The following is a 21662-nucleotide window of genomic DNA, read 5'->3' as shown; positions in this document are numbered from 1 at the left end:
TCTTCACACATTCATTGATACATTTTTCTTTTTTCACAAATCTTTTGGGTTTTCTGTGTAACCTTTAAACATTTTAGTTTAACTAATTTTTTCAAGTGTTCTTTTTACTTTTCTTTCCTAGGTGAGCTGTACAAGCTGGAAGGGCTGAAAACCATTGCTGTCACAACCAATGGGATCAACTTAAGCAGGCTGCTGCCCCGGCTGAAGGAAGCAGGACTAAATGCCATTAACATTAGCCTGGATACTTTGGTGCCAGCTAAATTTGAGTTCATTGTCCGAAGAAAAGGTACAAACTTGTCTTCTAAGGCAACTGTGTTAATACTTGCAGGAATGTCCTGAGTTGTTTACTGTATCTTTCGCGATCAGTTACTCTTTGGGGGGGAAGTGAATTGCTATCCTTCTGAGGGTAGGAAAAGTAGTCTATACTACATTTTTTCAGTAGTGACTCTTTTTTCCTCCTTTCTGTAATGCTTAGCAGGTAGAGCCCCTTTCGTTGGATCTGGTGAAGTAGAAGATGCTCAGCTTACCACAGTTAGTCGGGTGGTTAGTCATATAATCTATAATTGGTTAGTCATAGTTCTCAAGAGGACTCTCCAAATCTTGTGTTAGTCTTGTGTGCTGTTCTTCTTTAATGCTGTTCAAAACCCCAGATGTTTCTGCTATACCACTTGGGGACAAAGACGCCACAAGAACTGAACTTCTTGTCATTAATAGTGGCAGTTTCTGGAAGTTATATTTGGGGTGTGTTAGCAGTGGTCTCACTTGTGGTTAGCGATGTTCCGTATCCACTACTTTTTAATAGGAATAAACATAAACCATGCCTGAGGTAATTTGAGGAGGGCTGTTGGCTTTGTAACTTCTCTCCTACTGAGCAAGTAATTGCAAGTACAATTTAAAAAATGCTTGGATATGCCCAATCTTACAGATTCTGGTTTAAATGAATCCTAAAGATGATGGAGCTCAACTTCATGGTTGGGCTTCCTTCCAAACTAAAACTGATTTTATGCTGTATCATTCTCCTCTTGTCCAGCACTGTAACTTCAGCAGTCTGTGAGCTTCTTATTTTGACAAAACCTCTAAGTAGCCACCAGATGGTGCAACAGCCTCAGGTACATGTAGGGAAAGGATTGTACAAATCTAGAATGCTGTGAGAAGTAATGTCAGCATCTGAATCACTGCTAGCAAACCAAAGTTCTGCTGGCAGGTGCAGAAAGATGTCCTTGTCAACAGACACTACTTCAGTGTCAGGTTTCTGTGTCATGGTGCAGAAATCAGTTCCTGTCATAAAGCTGACTGGAGCATTATCTTTCCTGTGTAGGCTCTTGCATTGATCTGGTTCTGTTATGGCACAGTTGGCTCCCAGAGTGGTATCTGGTAATCACAAACAGGTATTGACTGTGCTCTTTCCTTCTGCTGTGTTTGAGTATTACCTGGTTTGTTACATTCATTAGGAACAAGCCCTTCTTTTGCCACTGAAGGGGCAAACCTGAGCCTCCAGATTCCTGAATTATATATATCTCAGAGATCTTCATATCTGATTAGAAGCTGTTAGGAGTGTGCTGCTTATAAAGTAAACTAAAAGTTACTAGGTGATGAAGGTAATTTTTATTTATATAAATGTTCTCTTCCACCTTTAAAGAAAAAAAAGATCTTTTACTAACAAAGAGAGAAATTGTTTAACTGAACAGCACAGACAATGAAAAGGGAAATTTCCGTTACTGAATACTTTTTTAAGAGGAGAAAAAGTCTCCAAATCATAGATATTTTTTCTAAGCGGAGATCAGGTAAAAATAGTAACACTGAGTTCTATGGCTTTGGGTTTTTTCCTTTTTTTTCTTTTGTTAAGGTTAAAGGCTGAAATTATGTAAAATGTTTTTTGTTGGTGGTGTTTTTTGTTGTTTTTTGGTTTGGGTTTTTTTGTTGGTTTTTTTTGGGGTTTTTTTTTTTTGTTTGTTTGTTTGGGGTTTTTTTTTGTTTGTTTGGGGTTTTTTTTTTTGTTTTTGTTTTTTTGGGGGTTTTTTGAGGGTTTTTATTTAATAGGAGATTTCTAAGTATGGAATGAGCAGAGAATAGAGTGCCCACCCTACTGAGCTACCCTGTCTCCTGTGGCAGTTCCAGAGGCAACAAGATATAGCTCTGTTAAGGTGAGAGGGATTCCTGGTCTTGGACTCCTGCAGACTGATAGCTTCTCTGGAAAGTAAAGGTGGCATCTGATTATGGAGCTTACCAGGAACTTGAGAAACTTGGAATAATTTCTCTCTTTTGATGGAAAGTTGATGTGGGGTTTAAGAAGATGCAAAAAATGTGTATGTTTGTTGCAGGTGCCCTGCATCACATCTGCTCCTACTTGCAGATGGTTAGGATAGACAAAATCACTGTGAGATCATCAGAGATTTCACTGATGTGTGAAAGCATTTTAGAGTACCGCAATATTTTTACTTTTTCCAATCTACCACTTTCTAAGGGATGAACAAATGAAAAATACTTTCATGCAGGTAGCCAGTCTAACTTGTTTCCTGGCCTGTCCTTTTTTTTTTTTTGTGTGTGTGTTTCATACAAGGAAAGTGAGGTACTAATGTATTGTATCACTAAATGTAGGTCTGAAGCCTTTTTTCCTGTAAGGATTAAGTGCTGGGAGGTTTTGTTCCATATTGGATTTTTCTGGGTGGCTCTAAGGTTCTCTGTGCTATAAATCTGGCTAAAGTTCTGACTTCAGAAGAAATCAAATATGATGAAAGTTTTGAAATTTTTCATTGGGTAAAAGAGGAGAAGTGGTTGCTTCCTGGCCTTTTTTGTTACGTTGAGTTTCTCCTTTCTATAATTCTGTGGTCACAGATTAGATTTTCTGAGCAGTAGCAGAGATTTTTGATCCCATTCATGGCTCTGGGTTGTGCTTGCAGCAGTGTATCATTATCTCTATGGCCATAATCTGCCTGCAATCTTGCTTAATTGGAATGAGATCTACCACAGGTGCTGGAAACTTCATGGGCACATGCACAAGTAGGTGGTGATTGAGAAGGGCGATAGGCCATAACTGGCAACAGTTGTTTGCAAGAGTTATTTCACTGTGTGAAATAACTTTGTTCTTCACCACTTTTTGCAGCCAGGATTAGCATTAGAACTGGCTTATTAAATAATTGTATCTTCTGCTTTCCTATGTCCATGCTTTATGATGCCTTTACTAATCAGAGAGCAGTGAAGTAAAATTTCTGTCTCTTTAGTTGTCTTTTTTTCTGATGCATCCCATACTAAGTATGCACAGAATATTACTGAGTTACTGGGTTTTTTCTGCTAAAGCATCTGCAGAGTAATGAAGGTATCATCTGTTCACTAGAGAATCTGAGTTTCCAGTAGATTACAGATAAGGAAAGGAGGGTGATGGACCTGTGCAGAAAAACATATGACTAGGAGCAGCATGGGGATTGTCATCTAAACTTCTGAGACATACTGCCCTTTTGTTAGCACATATAAAGTATTTGCTGTGGAAGATTACAGCTTTGGAAGAAGGAGCTCAGTCTCATACAGTGTTTGGTCTCTCATACCCAAGTTTCATGTGGAAAACAGGAATGGAATTTAGTCTAGAACCTGCCAGGGTAGAAGAGGTATTCACAAACATGGAGCGAGCAGCTGAGCTCCCCCACTCACCAGAAATGTGTGCCCAGAGCTCGGGAGTTTGCTGTCTCATTCTTCTCACCTCTGTTCTCTGGCAGCTGCTGAGCTTGGCAGAGAGGGAAAAATACACGAAATATGGAATGGATGTCTTGATGAAAGGTCTTAACTTTAAAGAAAGTAGAGAGAAGAGGGGGCTTGAATGAGATCATTAAGAGACTTTCCTAAATGACCTTGGAATTCTAAAACTGCATTGTTGCTTTATTTTTCTTCCAGTTTTAAGAGATACATGTAGGGGCAAAGACACTTGCCCTAAATTAACCATATATTTCTGTTTGAGAGCAGCTGGCAGGTGTAGGCCACACTAAGCAGTAGGATGAAACTGGGCACTTCATTCCTTGAAGTCACTGTAGTTTTTTACATCTTCGTTTTCAAGGGTCAAAGGCCAATTGAATTGCTTTCCTAAATGCTCTAATCCCTGCCACATTTTGTTCACTAATTTCCCGTGTTTTGTCATAAAAATTATGATCCTGAAAAATGCTGCCTCCAATCTTCTGACTAATGGATAGTCAGTAGCTTTGGGAAGCCAATTACATCCGTAGCCAAGGTTGAACAGGAAATCAAGGGCCTTTTTGTTGTTTCTAAACCCATTCCACCCCAAATGTACTTCAAAATCCTTTTAAAATTCACTTAGCAACATTGCTGTCTGATTCAGAACAGAGAAATTCTGTCATTGTAGAAAAAACACAAGCCATTATTATAAAATAAACATTAATTTATTATTCCTTCTTCAGTGCATCTGGAGGCAGTTCATAAATTCTTTCCACTCTCTTTAAGAAGAATGTAACACAAGGAAAGCTGTCTTACAGGGAAGTGCAGAATCTTATGCTAATAATATGTGGATATCCAAAGATATAAAAAAATCATACCGCTATTGTTGATTACTCAAATATCAGTTAAATATTGATCTCAGTGATTTGAGCACAGTAACTTGGTAGTCTTTGGGGGTTGTGAGGCAGGGGTATAATTAAAGTATTTTTATTTGCAGCTGTTCTTACTTGCAGCCTTCTCTACTGACTCAGATTGGTTTTTATTTGTCATCTCTTTGTCTTGTACTAAATAACCACCTTTTGCATTCTGCTTTGAAACAATAAAATTATTTTTCACTCTTTTTGTGTCTTAGGCTTTCACAAGGTAATGGAAGGAATCCACAAAGCCACTGAACTTGGCTACCATCCTGTTAAGGTAAAGCCAGTGTTTATTTACTCTGAAACTGTTTTGTTCTACCATACATACAGATCACCTGATGAGGAATTTATTATATTCCATCTCACCTCCCACCCCAGCCGTAAATAATTTTTAGTAAAACTGGAGAAAAACTTGATCTCATCAAGAAGTAACTAAGAGAATTCAAGTCACCTCCTTGTGCAGCTGGGGGTGCAGGTCATACTCTGCTCACCAGTTTCAGGTGTCTGCTTTACCTGCAGGTAAACTGTGTGGTGATGCGAGGCTTCAATGAGGATGAAGTGCTGGACTTTGTGGATTTCACAAAGGATCTGCCCCTTGACGTGCGGTTCATAGAATACATGCCCTTTGATGGTAAGTACTGCTGCTTTCAAATTCTTCTTGGACAGAAGTGAGCTGGCTGGTGGGTATTCACCCCATAGACTTATCTCTGAAAGTTTTGATAAGCTCTTTAAGGGAATTAGGAATTGCCTGAAGTTTTTTTGCAGGTTATCTTCTTCCCTCCATAAGCTGTAGAGGAACTTGTTGGGGCTGGGACACTTCAGCTTAAGTGACACTTACAGAGAATTTGAAGGTGGTTCTCTGCTAATTAAGAAAATAAAATCCACAGTCTAAAGTTAGGCTGGTTTTGTTAATTCTAGGCAATAAATGGAACTTCAAGAAGATGGTGAGCTACAAAGAAATGCTTGATACAATTAAACAACGATGGCCAGAATTGGAGAAATTACCCTGTGAGACTTCCAGCACAGCCAAGGTGGGGTTGGACAGAGAATGTGTGAAACGTGCCCCCATTCCTTCCCTGCCCCAAATTCCCAAATTGTCCCAAGTTCAGCATTGATTTTTGACAACCACAGAAGTTGCTCAGTGAAAACTCTTGGGTTTTGGTCAAGCTGCCTTGCATGAGACTTGATGCTTATGAAGTCCTAGTCATAGTCTGTACCTTTTTAAATACAATGTGTTTTCTAGATGTATTTTCAGTCAGATATAAACAATGCCAGGCCTGTATCCTGTATTTATAGCTTTTGAAACTTTTGTCAGTCTATGTCTGCACATTAACAATCCTGATGGAAGAGTTGTTCAGTGAAAAAACTATTGCTTTAGAGTGCCAAATGGGGAATTTCTAGCTCATGCTCCTACAGGCATCGCCTGTTAGTTGATAACTACAAGAGCAAGCATTTAACAAGTTTGGGATTTCTAGGAACAGGGCAGAATAGACTGGAACACCTGAAAAAAGTGACTTTGCTCTTATTTTTTCTTTTATATGATCTCAGAGCTGAAGAAAATCTATGTTAAAATAGATTTTCTGGTCTTTAGGCAAGTGGAGCTATAAAAGCTAGGAGTCTGTATTTGACTCTTTTTTTTTTTCTCCTCTGCATTTCTTTAGAGTTACAAAGTGCCACATTTCCAGGGACAAATCAGCTTTATCACCTCCATGTCAGAGCACTTCTGTGGATCCTGCAATCGGCTGAGGATAACAGCAGATGGGAACCTAAAGGTTGGTAGTGAAGCAGGATTCTTTTCAATTTCATGCAGTGAAAATAGTGTTGAAATTCATGCCCTAAAAGTAGCTGGGATGTGAAGATGCATAATTATTACCAACTAGCTCCTGTTTATTTATCCTTCATAAATTCTTGTTCCATCTTGTCAAACTGTTAGGGAGATGTTACATCACCTTTTTTTTTGTTTCTCTGTTTTGCTAACATAGCTAACTTCGGTTATAAAACATGGTTGCAAGGCCAGTAAATATAAACATCTATTCTAATTTTTGATTCAAAATCATCTTAAACATGTGACAAGCAGATGATTTCCCATTAAAAAAGGGTCCAAGCAGCTGTGAGGGCTTGGTTTTTGCATTCCACAAGGATCTTGTCTTGTTTCTCAAACAACTTGTAACTCTTCTCCTTCAAGAGCTGCCTGTACATTTGCTCAATGACTGTAGAACAAGGAGCAACAACCATTTCCTGCCACGTTGAAACTGGCAGTTTCTGGGGGAAAATTAAAGTTTTCAATTAAAACTTGGCACTTATGCATTGTCACCTGATATTGACAACATCTGTGCTGCTGCCTAACATCAGATGACCAAGGCAGCCTGAAGCTCCAATGAGCTTAGGCTGCATAAACATCCCAGGATGTCTGCTTGTACATGAAAGATAAAGAAAACAATCTCCATAAATGTTGGTTTCAATAGGGTAGGCCTCTTAAAAGCTCTTCACTCTGAGGTTAGTACAAAATACTTGTAAAAGTAATTCATTTTATTCTTTCTCATTTCTCTTCTTCTGCTTCCCTGGGTTGGCTGCAGGTGTGCCTTTTTGGGAATTCAGAAGTTTCCTTGAGGGATCACCTACGGTCAGGTGCTTCAGACGAGGAGTTGATTCAAATCATTGGAGCAGCAGTGGGCAGAAAAAAGAAACAGCATGCTGGTATGTTTATTGTACTTTGTTGAGAAATAACAGCAGTGATAGGGAAAACAATTCCTGGTACTTGTAACCTTCCATGAGAGTTAGAATCCAAATTGTCTGAAAGATTTTTGGACTGACTTCTGCTCTCAAATAGATGCAAATACCACTGCTCATGACAGCAACAGCAAAGTGTAAAGGTAAGTAGTTGTACTGGGTCCCTTTTTTAAAAATTAGTTTACTGTAAAAGAAGGACTAAATTGAGCTGTCTATCCAAGTACTGTATTAACATGTTTCTAGAAGTGATAAATCTCTTTGTCACCATGCAGGACTTTGTGGGTACTCGTCTAGTGCTCTGCATAAGGTTGTGACATAAGGTCTGTGATGATGCAGGCACATTCTCAGGCTGCATTTGTCTTTTCTGAATTTATATTGACATAAACATTAACATCTGAACCTGAACTTTTGTAATCTGGCTCCAGCTGGGAGTGCTGACCTCTTGTACATGAACTGGTTTTATAATCATGGATTAGTCCCCTATACACTAAAAATACACTTTGGCCCTTTCGTTTTCTTGCAGGTTCTGACAGATTAATAACAGTAGGTTTTTCCCTTTTCTCCTAATGTGTGAAACAAATTTAAAGGTAGCTTTTAAATCTAAGCGTAGACTAACTTGCAAAGGACATTGGTCTAACCCAGATAAAATGGTGTCTTATAAACCTAATGGAAGGTGGGGAGGGATTGATTCCTTTATTTGTAGACCCTGTATTTTTGAATTCTGGTTTGGGAAAGGAGGGAGTGGGTGGGGAAGAGTCTACTAAACTCATTTTGCCGTCATCAGCATTTACCTGACATTATCTTCTCGCAGTTTGTGTTAATCTCATTATTGTCCCTGGGGCTTTCTGTGATCAAACTTCTTCGAACTGGAACACTTATTAACAGCTTGTCTATAGAAAACTAGAACAGTCAAATGCCATTGTTAGAGACAAGATAGTCTCAAATAGATGGAGTTCTGTAGTAGGTAGACTGTAATTCATGTTATGGCAAGCTTTCTGGGAACGAGTTCTGCAGTGTGATAAACCCACCTGGAGACTCAGGCAGCTAACAGTTTTAAATTATACCGCACTGGATTCCCCCTCCTCCAGTTCCCTTGGTCTTTACTGAGCTTTGTTTTTCCTAGTATGCAGGTTGCACTCTGAAGAGCAGAAAACTAAACATGTAAACCAGATGCATGACTTAAAGCCTAAAAAGCTGGGATTTTTATGTGTTCCTTATTTTATTTCTAGGCATGTTTAACATTTCCCGGATGAAAAACCGGCCAATGGTCCTGATTGGTGGGTGACAAATCAGTACGTAAAAAACATACAGTGATTTTGTTTGGTTTCTGTCTTTGGGGGAGCAGAGTAGATTTGGCTTCTAAGTCTAGCTTGTGGTTCTGCCATAAGTTTAGGCAAAGAAATGGACTTCTTAATTAGCCAGTTAACATGCTGAAGTGGAGGAGGAGGAAAGGTTTAGTGTCCCTACCGAGCCTTACCTGGTTTTCCAATTGACAGCCCTGGTTTTGTCTGCTCTAATTAGGACACTTCATTACATTTTCCAAAGGGATAATCAACCTTCCTACCATCGTCCTTTGTACTCAAGTAAAACAATATAGTTACTTATTAGACAGTTTGAGGCGAGTTTTGACTGTGTTGCCATATAAATATAAAGGATGCAGAATGGAGTTAATCCATGGATTAAGAAATTCAGCTTTGTTTATAACATACATAGAGCCATCAAGCTGACAGAAATGTAAGTGTTCCTACCTCACTACTACTTCAGAATCGGACATGTGGGGCTTCATTCTTTTAAAATTGCCTCTTACTGCTGCAAAGTCTCAGAACATAACCATGTATGAAACAAGAGCCTTTCCTTCTAGTGTCTATTGAAGCTGTTTGCTAACCCTCCCTTCTGCCTGAAGCTCTGTTCATGAGTGATGTAGCACTGCTCTGGTTCTCTTACTGATTTTTAATATCTCCTTCAGTGTGATTTTACCTCGCCCATGTTGATGTTTACCTATTCTGTAAGATAGCTGTCTTTCAAAAAACCTTAAGAAATGGTTACAAGAGTTAGCTTTGTGAGGTTAATTACAAGATGTTTGGTTGTTCCTTATCAACAAAGTGTGGGGGAAAAAAAGCAAACAGGGGTGAAAGACATAAACATTACGTTTCAAATCCAAACGCTCATCCTCCCATTGATGGTTTGGACCAGGTTAGCTGCTGGGCAGCTTAAAACGCAGGTTTTAAAACAGGTACTCTGTGGGAGGGGAACATGCATTGATTTGCAGGTCTTTACAACAGGTGATATTATAATAACAACTACTCTATTTTTGAACCAAGCCTCTAGGGCTTGTACTTTTGTTGCCGTTATTACGAAATAGGATCCACAGAGGTCTTTAACATAGGTCTTCACTGGGAATGTTTTTGGCTTAGTGCCTCACTTTAAAGGGCCATAATTTTCTATGTTGGCTGGTGCGAGATTGTGCCTTTGCTTGCTTGTATTTGGCCACTGCTGCATTGTGTTCCAAAAGAAGGGTAAGGAGGACCCTTTGTTTAAAGTGTGTATTGACTTTCTGTATCAGGAAAAATTGTGTTGGTTTTTTTTTTTTTTAAGATGAAAAATGCTATATTCAACTCTTGACAGCTCACTGGGACTGATATAATTTTTCAAGTTCTCTTTGAAAGAATTCCCACACTCCAAAGTTAGCATTCATAGCAATGTTTGGATGTCTACAGATCAGAACAATCCAACTTCCTTTTGAAAAGTGCTTTAACATTGTCTTACATGCAGTGAAAGAGGCAGCCTGTCCAGGTCCTCCTCCTTCAGCTGTTCCATCTCCCTTTGAGACTGACTGCTGGCAGTCACTGCATCAGTGGAGAGACTGGAGATGAGTGGAGAGTATCCCACTGTGGCATATGAGGAATCATTAGGAGATTTCCTAATTGTGTTTTGAATTAGTTACAAACTTCAAATAATGCTGGCGTGCAAGCAGTCAGTGGGGGAGTGTGTGTATGGAATTAATTTAATGAAATATAATGAATGCTGTGGAAATCACTAATTGGTTTTGCTAGATGCAGTGAGCCAAACCTGGCGTCTTCTCTGCACTGCTGGTGTCTAATCCTTTGCTATACAGCTTGTATCTTATTTCCCTTAATCAAAATATTCCTTTCAGCAGGTTCTTCTTCTCCTGGGTTTGCTTCAGTTATGGGAATTTCCTCATTAATTTAAGTATCTCCTGCCTTCTTTTCTCCCCCTGAGATTGTGCTAGTTGGAAGCTGACACAAACTTGAGGCGCAGTAATAGGATATAAGGAGATGGAATTTATGAGATGGTTTCAGTATATGGTGCAGTAGAAAACCATTACCTTTTTTTTTTTTTTTTCTTTTTGGTAGGTATAGGAGCAATTTGGTTGCAAATGCAGATGACTAGATACAACCTCAAGTGTAGGTTGTTCAGAAAAGCAAAGATGCTTTGCACTCATTACTGTCACTTGCAGTCTGTTTACTTCCCACTTTACTTGTTCAAACCTTTCTCCGTGCTCCCACCCACATGTGTTTACCCTCTGGAAGGAAGTACTTGTCTGCCTTTGCAGTCTGGCTTCTCCTGAAAACAAGACACTTTCACAGGGGTTTGGCGTCAGCTTTAAAGCTTATCAAGGAATCCAGAAGAACAGAGTGCTTGGAGTTCCTGGATTTTAAAAGGAATATTCAGGTTAGGCCCCACTATGGCAAGAGAGAGCAAGAGAAGAGGAATAGAAAATAATTTTCTGTGCTCTTCTAAAGCAGAGAAATGTTGCACCCAGTACATTTATGTCCATTTAATCCCATTCCTCTGAGGTAAACACATGCCTTCAAACTTGCAGGAATCTTACTTTTAGTGTATAGGCCATCAGCTGTAGATGAAAAAAGGCCTTTGCCTGAATTTAGGTTTTTGCAGTGATTGTAATAATGAAATCTGTGGTTGATTTAAGCTTCAGGAATGGTACTTTCAGACCAATGTTTGGAGGGTACTCTAGATGAAAATGGTGCTAAGTGCATCAGTCTTGTTTTAGCAGAGGCTGGAACTAACAAGGAAGAGTTTGGTGGGTTTGTTTTTTAAAAAAGATGGAGTAGTACAATTAGATCTTTGTCCACACTGTGTCTATTACTGTCATGTGGACAGTCCCTGGGCAGCAGAAGTAGCTCAGCCGTGTGCAGAGGGACAGGAAGCTGCTTTGATGCACCTGTGGATAGGCTGAAAAGGGAGTCCTTGAATACCAGAGCTACCAAAGGAGGTTATTGAGCTCACCTAGTGCCACATTACTCAGGGCAGAGGGAGGAGGAGCTTCAGAAAAAGAACATGCTTATCAGTGGTGCTGTTAAACCAGGGCTTAGCCACTTACCTCTGTACTGCTTTCTTTACTTACAAAACATTTTATTCACTTTTATGTGAAAGAGACTCCTTCTGTCTTCACACTTGGCATTTAGCCCAGTGTAAATGCCAAAACCAAAGGATTAAATGGCGAAAAGGGGCAGGAGGGCTTACTACCTCTCTGCCAGCTGGGAGCTTTGCCAGCTCCACTTGGAACATGGTTCTGAGTAGATTTAAAATCTGTCTGTCAGTGAGGGGACTGTGATTTTTCCAGTGCTTAAACTTCAGCTGTCATTAATGTGTTAAGTGCTGGCAATAATATGAGAGGTTCCCATCACCCTCTGAGACTGTAGACTGTGCAGTTGCAGTGCTTCTGGTCCCTGCTGTCCTCAAGTGCTGGCATGACCCTTCCCTGCAGAAGGAGATGAAAGGAGGAAGTGCAGCTGCCTGTGCTGGGAGGGAGGTGTTTGGAAAGGCAGAGCTGAAAATCTGAGTGTAAGAATTTCCTATTAACCCTGCCAAGCTTTTGAAAGAAGGCTGGTGCTGGGATGGTCCCAAATGGATGCTGAGATGCTGTGATTCACTTTTCTTCAGAACTGATTCTCCTATAAGCTTTCTTGGCTGCTGTTTCTCAAAAGGTGTTGATACTTTTAGAAAGTAAGTTGTTTGTTTTTATCAGGGACCTTGAAATGAGTCTGAGTCATGTAATTTTTAATAGCAAACCAGGAAATGCAGGGAACTGATGAGAGAGAAGAGAAGGAGATAGAGGAAAAAAGTGGATGTTTGCAACACAGGAAGTTCCAAGCAGTTCTCTGACAGGGTTCTCAGCTGCTACAGGCAGTTTAGCTTTCCAGTTAGTAAGATGTTCTTCTCATCTTACTTTTTGGGTTTTTTTTTCCCCAGAGCCTGCATTGATGTCATTCTCACTATGCCAAGATGCCCTACAGAATTCCCCAAATTCAAAACAGTGGGGCCACACATTTAGCCATTGGCTGACTTTGAGAGCAAGTTTACCCAAACAAAATGGAAAAGCATCAATGAAAAATAAATTCACAGGACAAACTTTCCTACCAGGATCTCACCCAGAGAAACAGTGGCACATAGCAACAGGATTACAACAAACCCAGCTCCAAGGCTACTGTGTCTTCCAGAAGGACCCAAGCTCCACATTTGATACCAAGTGCCTTGATGCTTCTGTTGGCCAAGTTCCTGTGGATCGTCAGTCCAAAGAGGAAAGTTCAGGATCTGAATTACATACCAGAGATTCAGGATCTTGCACCAGGGTACCTTGTGCCTCTGACAACTTGACTCACACTGATGAGGAAGGACGGGCCACGATGGTTGATGTTGGAGGAAAGCCAGATTCCAGAAGAAGTGCTGTTGCTGGTGCCATGGTCCTCCTGGGTGAGAAGGCATTCAGGATGGTGAAGCAAAACCAGATGAAGAAAGGGGATGTACTGGCAGTAGCTCAAATTGCAGGAATTCAGGGAGCCAAGCTGACCAGCCAGTTGATCCCATTGTGTCACAACATCCCTCTGTACCATGTTGAGGTGTCTCTGAGCCTAGATGAGGCCAGGCATGCAGTGGTGATTTGCAGTTCCTGTCACACCTGGGGAAGGACAGGTGTGGAGATGGAGGCTCTCACAGCTGCCAGCCTGGCTGCACTGACGGTGTACGACATGTGCAAAGCAGTCACTCATGACATCGTCATCCAAGAGGTGAAGTTGATTAGTAAGACAGGTGGGCAGAGGGGAGACTTCTCAAGGGTCTAGATAATATTCAGATACCTCCAGCCCTCCAAGTGAGCAGTGTTTCTGTTCAGCCTCTTACAGAAATCCTATTGCTTAGCTGAAGGACTTGGAGACCTCAGCAGGTGTGTACAGTATGGCAACCCCATGCCTCCAGCATTGCCTTACTCTGTCAGCTCACTTGAACAGTGAAGCCACTTATCCCTGTTGAAAACCACATGTATTTTCTAGAGGACAGACTTCTCCACTCTGCCAGTACCTCCATTTCAGTGTCCTCATGATGAGATTGAGAAAAGATTCCTGCTTATACCACAGAGCTTTTTGGTTTGGGTTTTTTTGATTTGGGTTTTTTTTTTTTCCGTTGTGCTGTGAAATACACCTGCTGTCATCACACCATGCAACTGTGAGCTCTGGAAATTAAGCCACTGCTGAAAGTGCTGTTATTTGGCAACTATTTTTAAGTCAAGAATTAAGATTTCAGAATTGTGTTTGTCTGTCTTTCCCCTGACCACCTTCATTGAATTTAGAGGGTGACAGTGAGAAGAACACAGCTGGAGAACTTCACCATAAAGATTATAAACACGGGACAGTCGGAGTCAGAGGGCAGCTCCCATCCCTTTGCAGTGCTGCTTCCCTTCACAGAATCAAAGAATCCCAGAATGGATGGGTAAGGTTGGAAAGGACAACAGTGGCTCACCTGGTCCAACCTCCCTTGCTCAGGCACCCAGAGCACATGGCACAGCGTTGTGTCCAGACTGGAATATCTCCCTTGAGGGAGCCTCCATAACTTCTTTCAGCAATCTGTTTCAGTGCTGAGTCACCTGCAGAGTAAAAAAGTTCAGGTGGAACTTTCTGTTCATCAATTTCTGTCTATTGTCTCTTGTCCTATTGCTGAGCACCACCAAGAAGAGCCTGGCTCCATAATCTTGGCCTCTTCCTCTTAGACACTGTTATACATTGAGACATCAGTCATCTCTTCTGGATGCTGAACAGGCCCAGCTCCCTCAGCCTTTCCTCATAAGAGACACATGCAAGTGGGAAATACCCACATAATCAGTTTCAAAAGGAAAAAAAAATTGCAGATGCCCAGTTTTCTGCCTTGTGCTCTGTAAAACATGATGCAGAAAGACAATTTCTTCTGGGTTTGGAAGAATTATTTTCTGATCTGTTAGAAGCATGTTCCAGCATTTTGACCTTAGCACTGAAAAACATGGATGCCTTGCTTGCATGCTTAAGGGATTAATTTTGCCATGCACAGAAAAGTATTACGCTCTCCCTGACTTTAGAAGGAGACGTTGCACCAAGCCCTAGAAGACTCCAAATTTTTAATGCTATGGTGCAGCTCCTAGTAACCAGCAACCTGTGTAGTTCTGACAGATAAAACAGACTTCAATACTAGTGGCCACTTGGAAAATGAAGGTATTTACTATTGCCTCTGCCAGAGTGTTTTCCTGCATGTTTCTCTAATTTGCTTTTCATGAAATCTTCTGGCCTTGGAGCACTTAAATGTCCCCATAAATGTAGCAGTGGCCAGAGTCATGTAGCATTAATTAGCCTTGGTGATTAACTGTCCTAGAGAAGAAATTACTCAACATTCTTGTTAATATTAATGGCTGCTTTTCAAATGTTAAAGTGCTCTAAACAGGGTGTTACTGGTTGATTATGGCTAATGTGAATCTGCACATTATTCAGGGTGCTCCCTCCTTAAACACAGGGTTAAAGACAACTCTATTAAGGTCAAAGACACTACCCAAAAATCATGTTAAGCTTAAGAGGTTAAAGTACTGTGAGCACACCACACTGCCATGCACATCCTGCTCATGTGAAGTACGCACAGGTCTCAGATGAGGAGGCAATAGGTTTTGCTACAGATCCTTCACAAATCTTGTACACCAGCTACAACAAAAGGCACTCTTTCCTTTGCAGGTGGATTGATTTGGTTCTTTTTTTGTTGTCATTGTGAGATAAGGTGCAGAGAGCGACAGACAGCAGCTATAGCTGAAAGGGAAAGAAATCTGGAAAGCTTCGTGCCCAAAATCTGTAACTATTTGTACATTAATGATGTGGTTCAGGAATGGTATTCCCCATTTTAGTGTTCCATTTTCGCTCACTCCTCCCTCCCAGAGGAGAATTTGGAGGCACAGTAGGTAAAGATCATGGATTCAGATAAGAATTTACTGGAAACAGTAATGGAATAAGAAAATGAGCAGCAACACCTTCAATAATAGAACAGGCACTATGTGACTGCTCCCTTACCAGAAGAGACCCCTTCCCTGTTCCCCATAATAACCCCCCATGCTGTTAGCCGTGCCCTCTCTTGGATCCTGCAAAAATTACCCATGTCCTGGCTAGAACCAGGACAATCTACATGCATTGTTACAGTCTTGACTCCCAGCCATTCCCAGGAGTGTAGCTAGCACTGCCATACTGACACAAATAATCCCACCCATACGAGAGACTGCATTAATCTGTGGAATTGCTGTGCCCATAGCATGAAAGTTTCCTTAGCTCAGCATGGAAACAAAGTGCCAGGAAAAGGAAGCACACATGTAACCAGCTAAGTCTACTGACTGATACAAGCACTTACCTCCCCTCACCATGCACAAAACACCCTGCCCTCCTGGCCTGCCCCAGGCTCTAGCTAATTTTGAAAATGAAACTCGATGTACTCAGTAGCAATAAAACAATGCTTTGGGCATATGATTTAAGTTTGCTGTCATGCTGTAAAGCTCACACAAAGGACTCAGGGCCATACCAGGGACTACTGAGCACATGCATGATCACCACGCACATTTCGCTACTTACGCACATTTCACTACTTCCTTGGTTTGAGAGTGGCTGGAAGTGCAGGGCAAACAGACTTTGGTGCCATTTTATGCTCATGTTACATTATCAAGTCTTTAAACTATGCACATTTATAGGTAATGAACCAAACATAAGTCAACATTTCGTGAGGGAAATGGGTTGAGAGCACTCTTGTGTTTCTGTGGTGCTGGGTGGGCCATGGTGTAATATATGTTGATGATGTTGATGACTACTTTTTGGAGGCTTGCTTTTTTTGTCCACTGTATTTTTAATAAATACTAGTTGCAATGGAGTGTGGTTTGCATTACTTTGAATATCATTTTTATTTATCTTTCTATGTTTTAACCCAAAAGCTTCTATAAATAGTTACCTCGGGACAAGCAACAAGACAGGCTTTGCAAGTTGCATGATTAGTCAGCAATTAGCAAACGATCAGTCATAATAACTTATTACTATAAAGAACCTTTTTTTTTTTTTTTTGCTGTTGTTGAGAGAAACTCATTTTAATCTGGCTGTTCTTAAACTGTGTAATCCTGTGGGTTTAGCATCATAATTTATCATCTCTTGTCATTATTCCAGCTTCTCCCACATGCCTGTTCTGAGCCAGTGGCTGTGTATAACATCACTGCTTTTTGTTGCAGAAGCGGGGCCTTCAGAGCTCTTCCTCCTAGTCTGAGTGACCACAACTGAAACCAAAGTTCAGGGAAGTGCCTGTATAAAAGTCCATCCATCTTGTATCACGAATAAGCCTTAAGAGAAATTCCCCTTCTCATTCATCTGTACTTCCAGGAAGGCTCTCGAGTCTCCTGCTACCAAGAAGGCATCAGTGACCTTAGAGGTCTTTTCCAGCCTAAATGATTTTAAGATTGCAAATGCTGTCATTTCTAAAATAAGTACATCATTTTTCTAGGAGCAGAAACAGAGTGAAGCACCAAGCCCACCACCTCCTTCTCTTGAACGGTGCCATAAGAGTTCAAGTTGCACTTTTGTGCATGTCCAACACTGACATGAAAATACAATGAGCTGAAAATGCAAATACTGCAGATGATGGCAACCCTCACAGTAGAGCTTTTGCCTGCTGAAAACTCAGCTGTCCCAGCTCATGGCCCATTTGTGTGTTACAGTCTGTTCACTGCTAATCAGGCTGAATCCTTTTGGAGCATCTCAGCCTGGCTTTCCTTCTTGCCCACATCGTGACACTAGTTACTCCACCCTCACACTATCCTGTTAAAAACTGGATGCAGCATATAAGGAGAAGCTGGCAGAATCTGGTCATTAAGAATTCTTAAAGAGATTATGTCAAAAGAGCAGTGCGTTCAGGAAGGAGAATGGGCCTTGGGGGGAAGACAGCTTGAAATACCTCAGGGAGGGACTTTTTTTTTTTTTTTTTCTGAATGGGAGCTGTTCAAAACCAGATTCTAAAAGCAACAACAGCTGAACAATAAAAAGAGCAATGAATTTTGTTAGCCATTTTCAGCCCCTTGTGACCTGCAGTGATTCCCTGTAAATTCCCTGTCACTCAGCTTTACATGGTATTTGACTGAACAGAATCTGGCCCTTGGTCCTGCCCTTTCCTTGGCACTTTGCTGGGTCTCGGCTCCCTCTGGCTGCCTCAGCAGAGTCAGGCAGGCTTGGAACAGCTGAAAAATGGCTGGTGCATCGTGTGTGCGTTGGCCAAGACAGAGCTGCTAATTAGTTAAATGGAAACACAGTTCACCTCCCTCCACACACCAGAGCCTCGCTCCAAGAGAAGCACAGCATTTCAGGGAATCTAAAATCAGTTGGAGGAATTGCTGTTTGCAGTGGGCTGGCCAGGTTTTCAGGTTTTTGGGATGTCAACTTGGGTCTCATAACCAGTGGATGTGAGGAGCTCTGCAAAGTCATGATGATGGCAGGCAACACTCCGACATGCCTGGCATGGTGCCAGAAAGGTACAGGATGAAGAGCTGAATCCTTTGTCACAGGCTGTCCTGAAGGGCTTTGGGTGAACTCAGTGCCTTCTGTTATAAGAGCAGATTCTCACTTTGGGAACAGCAAGCTTAAACAGTGGGTGGCTGAGACATAAATCCAGCTGTCTCTACCTTCCCCCGTCCCTCCATGCTCCCTGCCAGTGCCATGTTTAGAAAGCTTCTGGTTAGTATCTGTCTTTGTACTTACCCTGTTTGGTCCTTTGGAGAGTAAAGGGTACCCAAAACAGTAGCAGTAAAGTGCAGTTGAGTGCAAGTTCACAGGAAAGGATGGGATGGATACCCTGACATACTGCTGAGCTTTCCTCCAAGCAGAGAAGCACAACAAACCAAGCATTGCTCAGCTGCGTGTGCACAACCCAACAGCAATGGCACAGCTGTGGCCATAAGGCAAGCTGCCTACTGCCCGTGGCTCTCCGCGGTGCCATCCATACAACACTTGCTCCACAGAATGAAGTTTCATGCTTCATGATTGCTTAAAGTTTGCTTCCAGAACCCCCAATTAGCAGCCTCAATTACTCCATCAATTACTCCAACAGAGCAGGCATGATCTCAAATTCTGGACAATCCTCTCAAAACCAGGAACTCTTAGTACTACTAAGCTCTTCCTGCATGAATTTAAAATTAAGTTAAACAGAAACACTCTCTTCTACACCCCTGATACTTTCAGAGTGCGCAGCTGAAAGGATGCAAGGCCAGCAAAAGCAGAGTTTGTGTTTGCGAAGTCAAGGGCAGTTTGGCTGCAGTGGGACAGGAGGTAGGGGAGGAAGAGGAGGAGATAGCAGGAGGGCCAGGCAGCTGTAAAGTTGTGTTAATATTATGCTTGGAAGACAACACAGGCTTTCAGATACTTGACTGCTCCATAGGTAGTGCCCTAGGCCAGTTACCTGCTGGTGCAGGTTGTGGCAAAGCTCTGTCAACACCAGCAGAGCTGTGCAGTGTCACACCAGGCAGCATCTGCTGCTGGGAGCTGGGACAGAGGGGTTCAGCTGCACAGCCCTGACCTGCCACTACTGCAGCCTTAACGAACTAAGGTTTCATTATCGGGGTGATTTTTGCACTCAATGCACAGTTGCAGCAAGGCTGGAATTGCTGTTGTGTGAGGCAGTGCCTGGAATTACACCACCCGTCCATCCCTTGCTCCCTCCATGCCTTCCCCAGCTGCCACCCACAGTCTCAGCGCTTCAGAGAGCTGCACTTCCCCACCCTGGGCCTGACGCTGAATGGAAATGTTTTAGCTCTGTGTGGCTCATTTGGCTTCTGCAGATCAACCCTTGGGGCCATCCTCAGCCCAGATCCAAGAAATGAGCTGAGCTGAGAGAAGGGAAGGGAATAATTTCTGCTGCCCCTGAAGCCTCATCTCTCCTATTGCAGCTGGCAGCTCAAAAGGCTCCATCCTGCCAAGACTGAATCTTAATTGGGATCAGTGGAAAAGACAAGCTGCTGCCAGGGCCGCCCTGATCCTGGGCTCATAGAGAACATGGGCAGAGCTTGCCCAACCCCACAAGAGAAGGCCTTCACAAGGGTTTACAAAAAATAAAATTCCCTTCAGAGTATTAGTGGAAGCAGCAGGAGGAGGCCAAGGAGAGGACATGGCTTAGCTGGGTAGTTTGCAGAGGAAGAGAAGGCAGAACCACATCACATGGAAAATCCTCCTGTCCCAGTAGCCTGCTGGGAAGGGAAGCCACCAGCAAAGGCTGAGGTACAGCTAGTAATCCCAGGTCCTGCAGTGAGTTAAAATACTATATCCACCTCTGAACAAACACACAAAACTATCACAGTCATGCTCAGAACTGCTCTTGCCAAGAGCTACAGGAAGAAGGACAAGGCAAGTTTTTCATCTTAGAAGAGAAAGACTAGAGCAAAACCTCTTTGGGCATCCCATCTGCACGTGGCACCAGGATGCTACACGATGCTTTTTCCAAGCCACAGCTGCTGACTTCAAGGCCACTTGCATCAAAGACCCTGGCAGAGTTCACTCATACCTCCACGATTAGGCACAGTCTAGCCACCCCTTCGGCTTTGTGGAAGCAACCAGAATCAACACTTCCAACTCCGAATGCACCCAAGATGGGTGCTTCTGACCCAGTTTCTTTACAGGCACAGAGTCCTGCCATCTCAGCACTGTCTTGTCCCAGCAGCAGCAATGTGCAGCAGGAGTGGAGCAGAGCAAGTAGCTGTCAGCCTGGATTATTTTTACACCATTTGTTCCACCTTGCATATTTAGGTGCATCTCCAAGTCCCTGCATCAGAGGAAGGCCACCATGGCAAGTCTTACTCAGACTGGGAGCTTTAGAAGAGCCTCCCTTGCTGACTCAGGGGAACAAAGTTAGCAGCAGCTCATGCAGCAGATGCCATGTCAGAGCTGCTGGATCTGAGCAATGAAAATGGGCTCTTGCTCTGGTAAAATGGCTTTAATGTCATTTTCCAGCTAGCAAACTTGCTTTGAGGGACACACCCAGGACCTTCAGCCATCAGCAACATGTCTACATGTAGGAGGCTCTTGGCCAGCCAGACTGGGAGGGGCATTTAAATACAAGTTTCTTGCCTGCCATCTTTTATAGCCTGCTATTTCTCTCCTGGGTTGCTAAGGATGCCTCAGAGCACATCCCTCTGGGATGTCCCAGATGCAGCACAGGCACGGTCAGTAAACTGTAGCTTTAGCAAACCTGTGCCAGAGAACTCCAGCTGAACCCCAGCAGCTGGAGGGGTTTTCATTTCCACTTCTCCAAGGCTGGTATTTCAAGGTGTTTTTGTTTCTTTTTAATCAATGCACATGGCCAACTCCGGAGGGGGCTGAACCAAGAGAGGGAGGCAGTGCAGCCACTGTTTCTGTACAAAGTATTTCCACATGCAAGTGAAATGGGGCTCAACTCACTCGGTGCGTGTTTTGCAGTGCGGTTACAGGCTGTCGTTCCGCCTCCACAAAGCTGTTATTTATTTACTTAAAGACTTGCATTCCATGGAAAAAGATGCCCCAAGATAGCACTGTGTTTCTAAAATTAAATCCAGCTGGATGGAATGGTGAACAAGCAAGTGAACACTCCTGTGCTCCCAACAGCAGCAGGAACGGGGTTCCCCCATGTCCCGGACTCCCCCACCCTCGCTGAGCAGCAGGAAAGCCTGGCAAAATGCCTCAGTGTCCTCAGCCATGAGGGAGGCAGCTCTCTGGGAAGTCAGACTAAGTGCCTTACTCAACAGCAGGAGTGCCAATTCTTCCAGTGCCAGGGGACCAGGGTTTAAGGGCAGTGATAACCCTTCCTGCCCCAGCAGCTCTGCAAAGCCTCCACCCTGCTGCAGGACAGCAGACACCTCACCATATGCTTGATACAGGTTTGAGTGTGGTCAGAAGTTCTTTAACAGAATTTGTGAGGAAGACTGCATTCATGAAGCTTATCTCCTACCTAACCTAGCTAACATTTTGATCTAGTTTATGTGTCACTGATAGCATCCTGCTTACAGTAAAATTCAATTAGCCCTTGCTGCTGTAACCTAAGTTAAGA

The 21662-nt window shown here is 42.5% G+C and overlaps 1 protein-coding gene across 5 annotated transcripts in view; it reads left to right on the top strand.

Annotated features, from left to right (window-relative positions):
- MOCS1 (molybdenum cofactor synthesis 1) overlaps nt 1–16484 on the top strand; it is a 34631-nt gene extending 18147 nt beyond the window's left edge. For 3 of the 5 annotated variants that reach the window (XM_041404133.1, XM_041404131.1, XM_041404132.1), the window contains exons 4-11: nt 122–286; nt 4793–4854; nt 5097–5208; nt 5496–5608; nt 6239–6349; nt 7154–7274; nt 8537–8584; nt 12543–16484. In XM_041404133.1, coding sequence (XP_041260067.1) covers nt 122–286; nt 4793–4854; nt 5097–5208; nt 5496–5608; nt 6239–6349; nt 7154–7274; nt 8537–8584; nt 12543–13411 — 1601 coding nt within the window. In that variant the 3' untranslated portion in view covers nt 13412–16484. Of the gene's footprint in view, nt 1–121; nt 287–4792; nt 4855–5096; nt 5209–5495; nt 5609–6238; nt 6350–7153; nt 7275–8536; nt 8600–12542 lie in introns of all 5 variants that reach the window. The other 2 variants (XM_041404134.1, XM_041404130.1) reach the window with 2 other exon arrangements.
- The last annotated feature ends 5178 nt before the right edge of the window (nt 16485–21662 follow it).

The sequence above is a fragment of the Onychostruthus taczanowskii genome, unplaced genomic scaffold (assembly GCF_017590055.1).
Source record: "Onychostruthus taczanowskii isolate IOZ18803 unplaced genomic scaffold, ASM1759005v1 scaffold21, whole genome shotgun sequence".
Classification (NCBI taxonomy): Eukaryota; Metazoa; Chordata; class Aves; order Passeriformes; family Passeridae; genus Onychostruthus; species Onychostruthus taczanowskii.
The sequence above is the reverse complement of the archived record's forward strand: the minus strand, read 5'-3'. Positions and strand labels throughout refer to the sequence as shown.